Here is a 13,963-nt window from a genome sequence, read left to right on the forward strand (position 1 = left end):
TGGAATTTACAATTAAAAATAATAATTAGGAATTTATGATTAAAAATAATAAAATTTTAATATTAATTTCATATTTATTTATTTTTTATAGAGTAATACTACACAGTTGTGCAATCATTTTGAAAAAAATTGATCTATTATTAAAAATTAATTTTTTTTATGAGTCTCATGTGATACTTACATATTTCATGATTATAAATATCATTTCCCTTCTTAATACGGGGATGTGCAAAACTTATCTACAAATATCGTATGTCTGATAAGTCACCCAACAAGACCACAATGGAATACCCTGTGCAAACCAGCGAAGAAGACGCTCAGATCCCAGCTACAACCTATCGCATTGTGAAAGATGAGATCCTTAGGGCCACGGCGTGGCATCTCTGATCGTCAGGGTCGATGAGGTTGATGAGATTTGACGAGATCTTGGTGTAAAGGTAGTGACAGTGCCGTTATGCAAATGGGAGCATCTGGGGTGGAACTTTGACGATGAATAAAGGCTGCAAAACGTTTATGAGATGAGTTCTAATACGTACAACTGGCTATGCGTAACCGTCAGCTAATTGGGTGACCACATCGTCATCTGATAGAAATAAAAAAACAATTCTTCTACATACAACTGGCAGTTGGGAACCACTGGGTAATCGTTGACGTGGCATTATATTTTTTAAAAAAGAGATAAAAGACGAGATGAGAGAATAGTGAGGATGCCAAAATTAGGAGAAAAAGCAAACCAGAGATAATGACACTATACCAACTATCTGTTCGTAGACAAAAATTAGAGACATACCATTTTCCAAAACAAGGACTGAAAGTATTTCTGTAAGATAAATATTGAGCAAGGCAGAGTCAATGTCTTAGAAGCCACTTCGCAAGTCAACAGAAAATTGGGAATCAAACGACATGGCTACAGAGATTGTAGTAGGAAACTAAATTCTACAAACACGTGCATTACAACATCTTTTGCCCAAGGAATGGCTTCTATATGTAAGTTTAAAGGTCTAAACTCTAAATATTTGAATTATGTCATCGTGGTCAGCACCTCAAGAACCGGTTGAAGTGAGGCCGTTCAAAGAACTTGCAAAAGATTCATTTTTATCAGATCTTCCATGGCATTGCACTTCCAGGTCTTCATCTTCTTCAGGCCAAGAACTACAGTACGAAGAGTCATCGAACAACAAGAGCCAATCACTTGAAATAGATGAATCAGTAAGCTCAAAATCAGTTAGAGTAGACACTAGTTTTTCATCTTGAACAGCCAGCAATCCTTCATCCTTCACTTCATGATCATGTTCGCCCAAACTGGCCAGAAACTGATGTTCCATTGACATCTTAGCCGTGAATCTATACATGGGTTTCCTCACAAGACGCATTCAAGAAATCCCTTACTTCCTCTGTCTCAAACCAGAGTCTTCTTCTTCACACATCCCGACTGCATGAAGTTCTTCTTCTTCCCATGTTCCTCCCTCGAAGCTCTCCCTTCTTTACATGACAGCTCTGCCTCTGCCTCTCCCTCCCATCGTCTTCTCCACGAAAGCAAAGGCGATTCCCTTTCTGTGCCAAGTTTTCTTGCAAGCTTCTATTTGCTGCATGCTCAAATACCATGGCTCCTTGTTCTGAAATCATGGAGATCGGATCTAAGAAATAGAAATCTATTGGCCTTCAAACAAAAGAATTAAGAATAAACCAAATCACTACACACGAACCTAACTCACCCCCGTCATCATAGTAGCCAATGCAAAAAACTTAACGATATTTCACGGTGGCGGGTAACATAAAGGCAAAGGAAGAAAATTAAAATCATTCAATTGGCAGATCATAAATAAATGCAAATGAAGTTGATTCACAAGTTATTAGCATAATTAACACAAAGCTCTTAAAAAAAAATAGAAAGAGGAAACTTTTCAATAAGATGTATAAGGCAAACACAGAACAGAGAATATGGTGGGTGGCTCCGTCCCATACTAATATTGTTCAACTTATACAAGTTTGTGGGGGTTAAGCCTCTGCACCCTTGGCAAGTGAAAATTTCCATTGTTATTGCTTCCACATTTGACAGAAACGCTATGTACAGTCGACGGAGAAGAGAGATAATCGGTTAGAGTTCACTTTGAATGTGATGAAGAGGGAGAGAAAGGTTGAAGGAGAAGGAGGGGGCGTACACGAAGATTGAAATATTCCCTAAATGGCGTGTTTAATCTCCCTTCCCAAAACGAGAAAAATGCTACTTCTTCATTGTTGAAATGCGATCATTTTATTAAATTGGCCTGGCCCACAATTGCACCACGATGCACAGGGCGATTGCCTTTAGCTTTTTTCTTATGAGATTATCGGGTAGAGAAAAGCTACTGTCAACGTTTCATAAGTTGAGAACCACTGGTGAGGCGAACTTCTACCCCACCCGCAGTTGGAGCTTCACTTGCTTGAACATTTGCTACCGATATTTGAAGATACAGAAGGTTGGTAACATCTGCCATTGGTGAGACCAAAGCAAAACAAGTGAAAGATATATATATATATATATATATATATATATATATATATATATATATATATATATATATAATATCTATACATAGTAATGAAGTATTTGATGAGAAATAACCCAAAGCAGATAGATGTATTTAATATATGGAACTAATTTAATATACGAAACTAATGCATATATGACACCCCTCTGAACACCAAAACTAATTCATAAAACACGTCGCTACCAAAAAAAAAAAAAAACTATCTATAACGATATATTTGTGATTGAAAATAATTATTTGTAAAAAAATATATGGAAGGCCCATTTCGTATTGAAGCCCAGTATGAAAGTCCTCTATTAGCAGGCTTGAACTAAAAGGCCTAACAGAGATTTGCATACTATGTGCCACATTATTTGAGAAGAAGCAAATTTCATGCACATACTTGACTGTTTCAGTTATATAAAGATAAACACAATACAAGATAAACATCATAGGATAGTGATCTCATACAAGGATGATCCAATCTAACAGATATCCCCTATATATACCAGGTAACTCCCAAAAATGAAATTAAGTTGAATTATATACTTTTGAGACATATTGAACTGACTTAAGCATCAGAGTATTCTCAGGTGCATCTCATCAGAGTTTTCTTACTATTTTCTAGGTGAACGGTTACATAGGCGGTGGTGGGACAAGTTTTTAACATTGGCCCTATCTGTGGGATTTGAATTTGGTCTCTCGTTATAGACTAACGTGGTTTTCACATGCCGACTATAACCCGTTCCTTAGCAAACCGAGAGATGGATACACTATTAACAGCAATGGAAGCGCAACTAGCAGCAACTGAGGAAACACTGAAGAAGGCGTTAGAGGCCATAGAAATCCTTAAAAAAAAAATGATGATTTGCAATGAAAAAATGGTGAATTTGATGACACAACCGTACCCAGTCACAGTGGCGTTGTACCCAGTCATACTGAGTAGGGTGAAGGAGAGGTGCAATGCAATGCAAAGTCAAGCCTAGGAAAGGCAGAGAAGAAGAAGATGCACAATAAATTGAAAAAACTAGCAGAAAGTATGAAAAGATGGCGAGGAGAATATGGGGATCTTCCTCGATAGAATGCTTGCTAAACCAAACTGACCTACCATATACTGAACAGATTATGGCCATGCCGCTTCAGCCAAAATTCAAGGTATCCCAGATAAACATGTGTGATGGGTCCAAAGATCTGGTAGAGCATTTGGAGAACTTCAAGGCCCACAACATGCTCCATGGTTTTTCAAGAGAGATTGCGTGCCGAACTTTTCCTTTAACCCTGAAAGGAAGAGCAAAAGGGTGGTTCAAAACCCTCAAACCAAGGCCAATAAGCAGTTTTGAGGAATTGGTTAAATAATTCCTAACCCAGTTTATGGCCAGTAGGACGCGTCTCCGCCCAGTCGCCTACCTGTTAACAATAAAACAAAAAGAAGATGAGAACTTAAATACCTACCTTACTCGCTTCAACTAAAAAAGGTTAACAACAGACAACCAAGATGAAAAAATTACCCTTATTGCCGTCCTAGGTGAAATATGGCCACAAAGTCCCTTTATGGTAGAACTAGCCAGAAAGACTCTTTCTACCCTTATGGATTTCATGGATAGGGCGGATGACTTCGTCAATGCTGAAGACATACTGCAGGCTCTAGTGGATCCTGGAAATGAGGAAAACAAGGTCAAATGGAGGAGTGGGCAGGTTGACAGAAAAATTGGTGTGAGTTAGCAAGTAAAGAAGAAAGAAATGCGACTAGCTCACAACCCCAGATTGATGCATAGCAATCTAAATGTACAAAAAGAAGAAAATGAGCGTGAAGAATGATATCAACTTAAGACAGGCAATCGCTACTGCAAATACCACTAGACAGGGTCACACTAGATGAGGACTGTACAACCATGAAGAAAAAAGTACCTGAGCTGGCAGGAATGGGAGAGTTGGAGTAGATGATAGCAAAACGCTCAAAACCTAGGAAACGCCAGGAGTCCAAGCGGGGTACTAGGAGGAGTAACAGCCTTGAGCAACAATGGCAATACTGAACCGAGGTTCGCCAAAACGACAGGGACAGGGCGCCCTCAAAGGGTGATAGAAATAAGGCGCCCATATGAGAGATTCAGACAATAGTAGGGGGTTTCGTTGGGGGAGGCGTATCCATATCTAGTAAGAAGGCATATGCACGAAGGGCAAGGTATGGAGAGGTATATGTGATAGACAAAGCCCCTAAGCACCAGAGGCTTAGTAAATAGATGACAGTGTCTTTTGGGGAGGAAGACCAGGAAGGAGTGCTGTATCCGCATGATAATGCTCTAGTGGTCACCCTTGTGATAGAAAACTACACAACCAAGCGAGTACTAGTCGGCAACAGAAGCTCTGCAAATATACTGTTCTAGGATGTGTTCGTCAAAATGGGACACCCCCCAACACCATTAAAAGGTTTCTCTAGAGATACAATACAGCCCATTAGGGCTATCACGCTTCCTGTAACTGCAGGAATTGGGACGCAGTTGCCACCACCATGACCGATTTCTTGGTGGTAAAATCCCCGTCTTCCTACAATGCAATATTGAGAATACCAACACTTAACCATCTCAGAACAGTGACGTCCACATACTATTTTAAGATGAAGTTCCCAAAGGATAGCGAGGTCGTAGAGTTATAAGGTGAACAAGTTCTAGCATGAGAATATTATGTGCAGGAGTTAAGAAATGGTCAAAGCAAAATTTGTGTCGTAGTAGAACAAAACAAAGCGCCGGTACCACTGATTCCACTGCCCTTGGCAGTGGCTGTGGGAAAAGGCGCGGAGGTCAAAGCTGAACAAAAGCAGCAACATGCCGAGACTAATGAACCATTGGAACTTGTGATGTTATATCCTGACCGCCCCAGAACCACCACACGAATTGGGACCCAAGTCCCACTGGGGGACAGGGAAGCCCTGAAACAACTATTAATAGAACATAGGGATGTGTTTGCATGGAGTTATGAAGACATTCCCAGCATAGAAAAGAACATCATTGAACACCACCTCTGTGTGGATCTCGCCCACAAGACGGTATGCCAGAAAAGAAGGTTATTCAGTGCAGATAAGTATGCCTCCATTAATGAGGAAGTAAAGATATTATTAGTTGCTAGGTTCATCAAGGAAACCCATTACCCAGAGTGGTTATCTAATATTGTGTTGGTTAAAAAGGCGAATGAAAAGTGGAGAATGTACATGGATTTCACCGACTTGAATAAAGCTTGCCCAAATGACAATTTTCCTTTGCCACACATCGACATTATTGTGGACACAATAGCAAGACACCATATGCTGAGTTTCATGGACGCCTACTTGGATTACAACCAAATAAAAATGCACACAACAGATGAGAAGAAAACATCATTTATAACAGATCAAGGGCTATATTGCTATCAGGTTATGCCATTTTGACTGAAAAATGCAGGAGCGACCTACCAAAGGTTGGTCAATCGCATGTTCAAGGAGAAGATTGGAAAGTCCATGGAGGTATATGTAGACGACCTATTGGTAAAAAGTAAGGAACCTGCCAGACCCCTTGACGACCTGTGAGTGGTGTTTGGGATCTTATGCTGTTACAAAATGAGACCGAACCCTGCAAAATGTACTTTTGGAGTTGAATCGGAAAAGTTCTTGGAATTCATCGTATTTGAAAGAGGAATTGAAGCCTCTCTAGAGAAGATAGAAGCCATACTCAACATGAAGCCGTTAAGAAATCTGAATGAAACTCAGTGGTTGGTGGGCAGGGTAGCCGCCCTAAGTAGATTCATAGCCAGATCGACAGACAAATGTCTCTCATTTTTTCGAGTACTACACAAGGCACACTCCTGAAACGAAGAGTGTGATGAGGCCTTTGAAAAGTTGAAGTAACACCTGGCCAGCTCGCCACTTCTAAAGCAATCAGAGAAAGGCAATAAGCTTTGTGCATACTTAGCGAAGAGTTTTTGCTGTTGGAGTTCTTGCTGATGTCCTGTACACCCAAAGTACTTCTAGCAGCTCGTCCGCCCATTCTCCATTTTTTCTCCACGACCTTCTTTTTTAGAATTGAGAGTAATGCCTTTTTTGTTACTTCCGCTTGCCCATTCACTTGAGGGTGGCCTAGTGAGGAGTACTTTACCTTAATCTTCAACACCACACACCATTATCTGTAATGGTCAAAATCAAATTGGCACCCATTGTCTGACACTATGATTTGAGGGATTTAGAACTGCAAATCACATTTTTTCACAAAAACCTTGTCACAAATTTGTTTGTCACACTTGCTAGTGGCTCGGCCACCGCCCATTTTGTGAAAGGCCAAACAAGGATCTGCATACTACGTGCCACATTATTCGAGAAGAAGAAAGTTTCATGCACATACGTGACTGTTTCAGTTACGTAAGGATAAATATAGCCTAGGACAAACATCACAAGATAGTGATCTCATACAAGGATGATCCAATCTAACAGATATCCCTTATATATACCAGGTAACTCCCAAAAATGAAGTTAAGTTGAATTATATACTTTTGAGAGATATTGAATTGACTTAAGCATTGGAGTATCCTCAGGTGCATCCCACCGGAGTTTTCTTACTATTTGCCAGGTGAACGATTGCATAGGCGGTGGTGGGATATGTCATTAACAATATATTTATATTAATAAAAAATACCTCACAATAAATAAACATAAACATAACATTTGGATTCATAATGGACACTGAATAAAAAAGTGAAAAAAACATGCATCGATCTACCCTGCATGCACCTCGTGGTAGGGGTGGCAAATCATTTTAACGGGTCATGTTAGTGTCGTATTAAGTCGTGTATATTATATGATATGGGTCAACCTGAACACAACTCGTTAAGTTTAATGGATCAGATTTTCAAACCTTAACATGACTCATTAAAATAATGAGTTGACACGACATGAACCGTTATGAATTAATTAAAAATATATTGACACTGCACAATCCATTTTGACCCGTTTATATAAATGGGTTGAATTGACCCAAATAATCCATTTAACTTGCTTAATATAATTTCTCATAAAATTTAAAATCACAATATCTTCCAAAAATATAAAACTTACGTAAGTCTAAAATTACAATTCAAGCATTAAAAATACCAAAATTAAAATCTATAGGAAGTGTAGGAGGCGGTCGTAACTCGGGAGAATTAACTTAACTGAGAACTAAGACAGAGACTCAATATATCTAAAAATGAATGTGAGATTGTGAGGGAGTTTGAATTAGAGTGCGGTAGGAGTAGAGTTTTTTAGTTCTTATGTATAAGGGTAAAAATGTATATTTAACTTTCTTAACGGGTCATAATGGGTTGATCTGTTAGTGATCTGTTAAGCAATCGTGTCTTAACGGGTCAACCCATTTTGACCTGAACCCATTAAAGCTAAATTCAAACCCGTTTGTATTGTATCGTATTCATATTGAGTTAATGAGGTGTGTCACATATATTGTTATCCCTACCTCAAGGTTTTCAAAATGCTATTGCTTGTATACTGCAACTTATACCACTTGAATTACACGTGTTGGCTTCCCCGATTATCATGTCCATGGAAACCATATTATTCCTTGCAAACCCATAATAATTAAATACACGACAAGCTAATTAATTAAGTTTGTTTATCCAAATTTAAACTATCTTATCTCATCTCATTATTAGGGGAGTTCATCGACCCGACCCGTTCCGGAAACACCAAATTCCGACCCGAACCGAAGATGCTTCATACCGATTGGGCAATTACCCGTTAACCGATTACCCGAATCCTTCTTCCTCTTCTTCTTGGAAGCATCGTCATCAGTGGTAGACATGTATCCATTTTCAAGCTACACCTTCGAGACAAAAGAGCCGAAGATGGAGGACACTTCCGTTGCCGATCGCCTTGCTCGTATGAAAGTCAAGTAATTTATTCCAGCTCTCTCTCTCTCTCTCTCTCTCTCTCTCTCTCTCTCTCTCTCTCTCTCTCAATTTGTTTAACCCTAGAAAAACCTCAGCTCCTCTGTTTGGTTGGCGAGACTTTTCATAAAATGAAGAAAAAAAGAAACTAGAGAGATTTTCTTGACTCTTTCAGCATTTGCTTTCAGTTTCGGTTTCCTTAATAAGTTTTACCCTTTTATGGCTTAATCTAAATAAATAAATAAATTTATTTAAGGAGGCCTTTAGCTGCGTTGGGATTGGTTCAGTGAAGGAGCTAGAATCAGAAGCCTTACTTTTTTATTTTCTTCCTCGAATGGTCTCTGGGATTGGTTCAGTGAAGCAGCATCGTCGCTTCATTTATCATCCAAGAGCTCTCCTTCAAGGCTCCGATGGAATTTTTCATGGGTTTTGGGTTTGCGCGTGACACTCGGCTGGAACGTAGATGCTGCCAAATATGATGAAAGCAGAGAAAAATAAGAGCACATCGCTACCTAGAAGAAAAACCCAGAAATGTAAAAGAGAAACAAACAGAGAAGATGCTTAAATCGGGTAACGGGTAATACCCGTTTCCGATTTAACAGCAAACGGGCCGGCTTTTCGGATCGGCCAACTTCGAAAAACGGGTCGGGTCAAGTATTCGGGTTTTTTGTTCAGCCCTACTCATTATTATAATTTTTTCAAATCCATACACAAAATATAATAAATAATGTTACTTTTTCAAATCTCAAAATAAAATTAATATTAAAAAATTATATTATAACTATATTTTATTCAACTCTTAATAAAACATCTAATCTCATCTCATCTGAATTGTATAATCAAATGAGGCTTGATTTACGTTATATCTCTCTTTGTGAACGTGATAAACGGAACTGTTTTCCCCCATACTAAATCTTCAGATACAAATGCTATTCATTTTCATCTTAATCAACATCAATAGCATGTATATATATATATACACACACACGCGTGCTTATCAACTTTGATGTGCTATGGGAGTTTGGCTTGATGGAGTTTGATCTTCAATCCTCGATTTCATATTACCCACTCACATGACTGCCTGTTTGTTAGATCAAAACGGTGCTTGCTAGCTAGCTAGTATAATATCGTGTACCCAGTACCCACAACCAAAATACTAGCCAAAATGATGCAAGTCCTTGGCCTTTTTTTTTTTTTTTTTTTATGTGCATGTTATTAATGTGACTGCATGGCAGAAAAATAGCAGAATGAAAAAAAGAGAGAGAGAGAGAGAGAGAGAGAGAGAGAGAGAGAGAGAATGATGCAAGGAATTAATCTTGCATTACCAATAATTAATGACTTCATTTTAAAGTTCTCCGCAAAGAAACCACAAAAAAAAAGGTGCATGCGTCCCTGCACATTATACGTACGTATATAACCTAATCTTGTTCACTGTCTATTTTCATTAATTATTTGTATCCATTATTATGGGTGAGGCTGGTAGCAGATCTGAACCATGGACTTATGTAAACGATGAAGCCTCACCACTCTCGTCTCGTGTGGTCTCGTCCTATAAATATACGGCCACCTCGCAATTTCTCGTACGACAATCGATCGTACCTCATAACCCATCTAGCTGCCCAGCTTTCTGTCTCCTTTTTCTTCTCTCTCTCGCTCACATACACACATTCAATGTCCGGTGTGTGGATATTTGACAACAATGGCGTGGCTCGCTTAATCACCAATCCAACTAGGGAATCCTTCGAGCAAAAAGAGCCACCCTACCCAGGGACAGCCACTGCACCCGGCGCTCGCCCCCGGGTCCTCGTATACCTTCCGGCTAACCACGTCATCCGCTCCTACTCCGAGCTCGAACACCGTCTCAACGAGCTCGGCTGGTCTCGCTACCACAACCCCAGCCGCCCCGACTTCCTTCAGTTCCACAGGTCAGAACACTCCCCCCACTTGATCTCCCTTCCGAAAAACTTCGCCAACTTTAAGATCCGTCATATGTATGACATCGTCGTCAAGAATCGCTCTTTCTTTGAAGTTCGCGATGCCACGGCGTGAGATACGTGCTTCACCATCAATGTCCCCCCCCCCCCCCCCCCCCCCAACACCAAACCAAAAAAAAAAAAAAAAACAGTACCAAAGAGTGGTGCGTTAACGAGTGCTGGCCGTTGCTGAGTTTCTCCATTTTCTTGGGTTAAGTTTGTATTCTGGCGGTGTTTACTTTAGCAAATTGTTTTTGCCATGGCCGTGACCCTGAAAAGGGTAGTGCAATTGAATGTGGTTAATACGTGACTGCGGATGCTTTATTCTGATTTCCATTCTCGTTGCGGTGTTGTTTCAGCCACCAAATTTGTTGTTTCTTATATATCCATCTCTCACATCGTGGGACCGGCTATGAAAGCAACGACTTTGATCGTGGCTTCCAAGTACTGTTCTCTAGCTCTGTTCTGATCATGGCTTTCTAGGTCGGTTTCGTTTGCCCCTTATTCTTTCTTTCTTTTCTTATCTTATAATTAAATTACTGCTCGCATGACTCTATACCATTTACCATGAATATCACTACCAGTAAGTGATTGAATTGCGCTGTCCATGTGATTAACAATCTAATTAGCACGGAATGTCTCACGTTGACTAGCTAGCTAGCTAGCTAGTAATCTTAGATCACATCGTCCGTAGTGAAGTTATGAAATTTCGTAGACCGTTGGATGCAGATTGGTTATGACTAGTACTCAGACAAGAGTAGACTAATCGCACATGAGCTGGACCTAAGGAGAAGCGAGGTCTGCTTTTTAATATAGTGATCAGCTTAATTGAGAAAGTAAAGGGTGTCTAAAAGCATGAAATTTCACGCAGCATAGGCTGCTAAATCTTCCAATGCAACAGAACCCGTGTCTGTACGTACTACACAGACCGCCAATGAATCAGAGATCTACTGGGGCTAGCCCTAGGGCCAAGCATAGGGTTCCAGGCCAAGAATCAAGCATGCATGACCTCCGTGAGGTCTTTCTGGTCAAAAAAATCGGAGGTGTGGATACAACTACACTATATATATATATATATATATTTTATATCGCCGGTGGTCCCCGTCAAGAGGCTCGGTACGTGTAAGATATCATGGAAGAAGGGAGCATGTGCAGAAAGATAGAAATCAACGTAAGGGACGCCATGGGAAATGAAAGATTCGCATATTTGTAGCAGAAGATTACGAAAGAGAAATCAGAAAGTGGTAAGATTGCAAACTGCGATTTGACATGTCGAGTGGGCTGTGTAGGTGTCACTGTAAGTCTACATCGGTGCCTGCAATGTCGTACGGACAATTAGGTCTGCCACCTTGAGCTGCGAATCATGCATGCCACTCCATCGTAGCCAATCTACATCCTGCTTTTCAGCCTCTCGAGTCTGCCCTGAGAATTTTTTTCCTTCCATTTAACTTGCTCAAGATTGCGTGATCCCGTATATATTGCAACTTTTCCTTGATTTGAACAAAAAAGAATGAAGAAAAAAGTGACGAAGAAACATGTAACTTTTCTAAACAGATTCATCCCAAGAAGATCAATGATTCTGACGTCGACTTTTTTTTTTTGTTTTTTTTCTTCTAATCGACCACGCTTAATATTATAAAAGGGAAGTTTAAAGTACATAAGGAATTCGAGGTGGATCCTTAATTTCCACTATTAATAAACAAAATGCATTTAGGCAAGTTATTTAAGAGTATACTTTCAAAAGCTAGATTAGTTGCAGCTCATTGTATCATTGAATGTGCACATTGATTTTTAAATTTGATATATTTTATCTATTTGCCACTCCTTCTATTATCGGAAGATCTGTCGGATATCTTCATTGATTAGAGCGATTTGTCAGTGCATGGAGTGTTCTTCACTTTCAATGGCTACTATGACACTAATTTGGACATTACCTTCTACAATTTTTTAATTTTGTTGAAGCTGAGATGCCATTTTGAGGTGGTCTTTTCCAAACTTCCATGTGAGTTTTTTGCTTTTCTTTCCATGTATTAATGTAAGCTTGGTATGTCTGATACAACTGCTCCTTTGCCATCTTAAGGAAGAGATTCAGGTTGTTATGGACCATGTCATTTCTCTGTCTCTATATGAAATCCATAACGGGGGACATTTCAAGGAATATTGGCAACAATTCTCCTCATAACCGGTCAACAAGTTGTCCATAACCAATCGGATGTCAACCATAACTGGTCATTTCAACAATTTTTTTTTTTTTCTCATGGGATGAGATAAAAATTTTATAAATAATAATAAGATATTTGTGAATAATATTGAGTTTTGAAAAAGGAAAAAGAAAAAGTTGAATATATAATTTTTAATATTATTTTTATTTTGAGGTTTGAAAAAGTTAAAATTATTTTTTATTTGAAAGTTTGGAAAAATTATAATGATTAATTTAAAAGTGTTTGTGTTTGAGTGAAGTTTAAGAAAGAAATTAAATGAGATGAGATGAGAGAAGACCAAAATAATTTCCAAACATCCCCGAACCCCTAAGTTACGGGTGAATAGACTTAAACATTGGTAAGAGAACAAGCTGGCTTGTGCCATGAGGACTAAAAGACCACTAGCTCAACGCGTTAGTCTTGAACTAAGAGTACCGATACACTCGTTTGGGCATGGCTATCGTTGTCAAGGAATGACTGATTTTCAACTAGTAATGCTATTTATCATCTATTTTCTCATCATCCCATGATATGATATTAGATAATTGGAAACTATTTATTATATTTCACTTATTTACTTATCATTTAATAAAACAACATGAGATAATAAGATGATTATGAGAAAAAAGATTATGAATTGATTTTTTCATTTCCAATATTTCGATCAACAATGGGGCAATATATAACAACATCCATCAATCCATATAGTACAAAATTAAAAGAGAGGCTCCTCGACTAGATGTGGTATATAATGGAATTTACACCTTCCAATGAGACAAAACCATGTCAATTGTCTAATTTTATTATTGTAAACATATCTGCAGCGAATCTAATTACTTAAGCTCGTCTCTACCCTCCCTCAAGCGCTCTCTCTCTCTCTCTCTCTCTCTCTCTCTCAAGCTCATTGGCCTCTCAAAAACATAAAATGGTTAAATTTTTCATGGGCTTGTTTGGTTTGTAGCACTGCTATTTGGAATCCCATGGTTGATAACATTTGGTTTTGCAAATATTGTAAATCTTGATGAGAGAGAGAGAGAGAGAGAGAGAGAGAGAGAGAGAGAGAGAGAGAGAGAGAGAGAGAGAGAGAGAGAGAGAGAGAGTAAATTAGATACTAACAACTTCTCCTCACTCTTAGCAAAATCTTTGCAACACAATTTTTTGTGGGATTGGGTTTTGGGTTGATAGGGTTTGTCAATGTAATAGAATTGTAATTTAATCTCTTCAATTTATATTGTGGGTTTGGATTGTTGTAGATTTGAGCTTTCCGAGATGCATCACATTCAAGATCTATGAAATAAATGTCGAATTTTAGGAAATATCTTTGTTTGGATTTGCGTAAAAAATGGATATGGGGAAACTCTCTCTCTCTCTCTCTCTC

At 38.9% G+C, this 13,963-nt stretch overlaps 1 protein-coding gene and 1 long non-coding RNA gene across 2 annotated transcripts; one reads left to right on the forward strand and one right to left on the reverse strand.

The window, feature by feature from the left end:
• Window positions 1–834: 834 nt before the first annotated feature.
• Window positions 835–2,354, reverse strand: LOC122292739. The gene is made up of 2 exons (XR_006237001.1): window positions 1,707–2,354; window positions 835–1,616 (listed from the first exon to the last, which is right to left on the reverse strand). It is a non-coding gene; the product is annotated as an uncharacterized LOC122292739 (long non-coding RNA).
• A 7,532-nt stretch (window positions 2,355–9,886) lies between these two features.
• Window positions 9,887–10,940, forward strand: LOC122292789 (flowering-promoting factor 1-like). The gene has a single exon (XM_043101297.1). It carries the CDS (start codon window positions 9,924–9,926, stop codon window positions 10,458–10,460), a length of 537 nt encoding a protein of 178 aa, XP_042957231.1. The 5' UTR covers window positions 9,887–9,923; the 3' UTR covers window positions 10,461–10,940.
• The last annotated feature ends 3,023 nt before the right edge of the window (window positions 10,941–13,963 follow it).

Source organism: Carya illinoinensis, chromosome 13 (assembly GCF_018687715.1).
Source record: "Carya illinoinensis cultivar Pawnee chromosome 13, C.illinoinensisPawnee_v1, whole genome shotgun sequence".
Classification (NCBI taxonomy): domain Eukaryota; kingdom Viridiplantae; phylum Streptophyta; class Magnoliopsida; order Fagales; family Juglandaceae; genus Carya; species Carya illinoinensis.

Excerpts from the sequence above, each read along its gene's own strand:
- LOC122292789 (XM_043101297.1), top strand. The coding sequence starts at position 9,924 with ATGAAGCCTCACCACTCTCGTCTCGTGTGGTCTCGTCCTATAAATATA.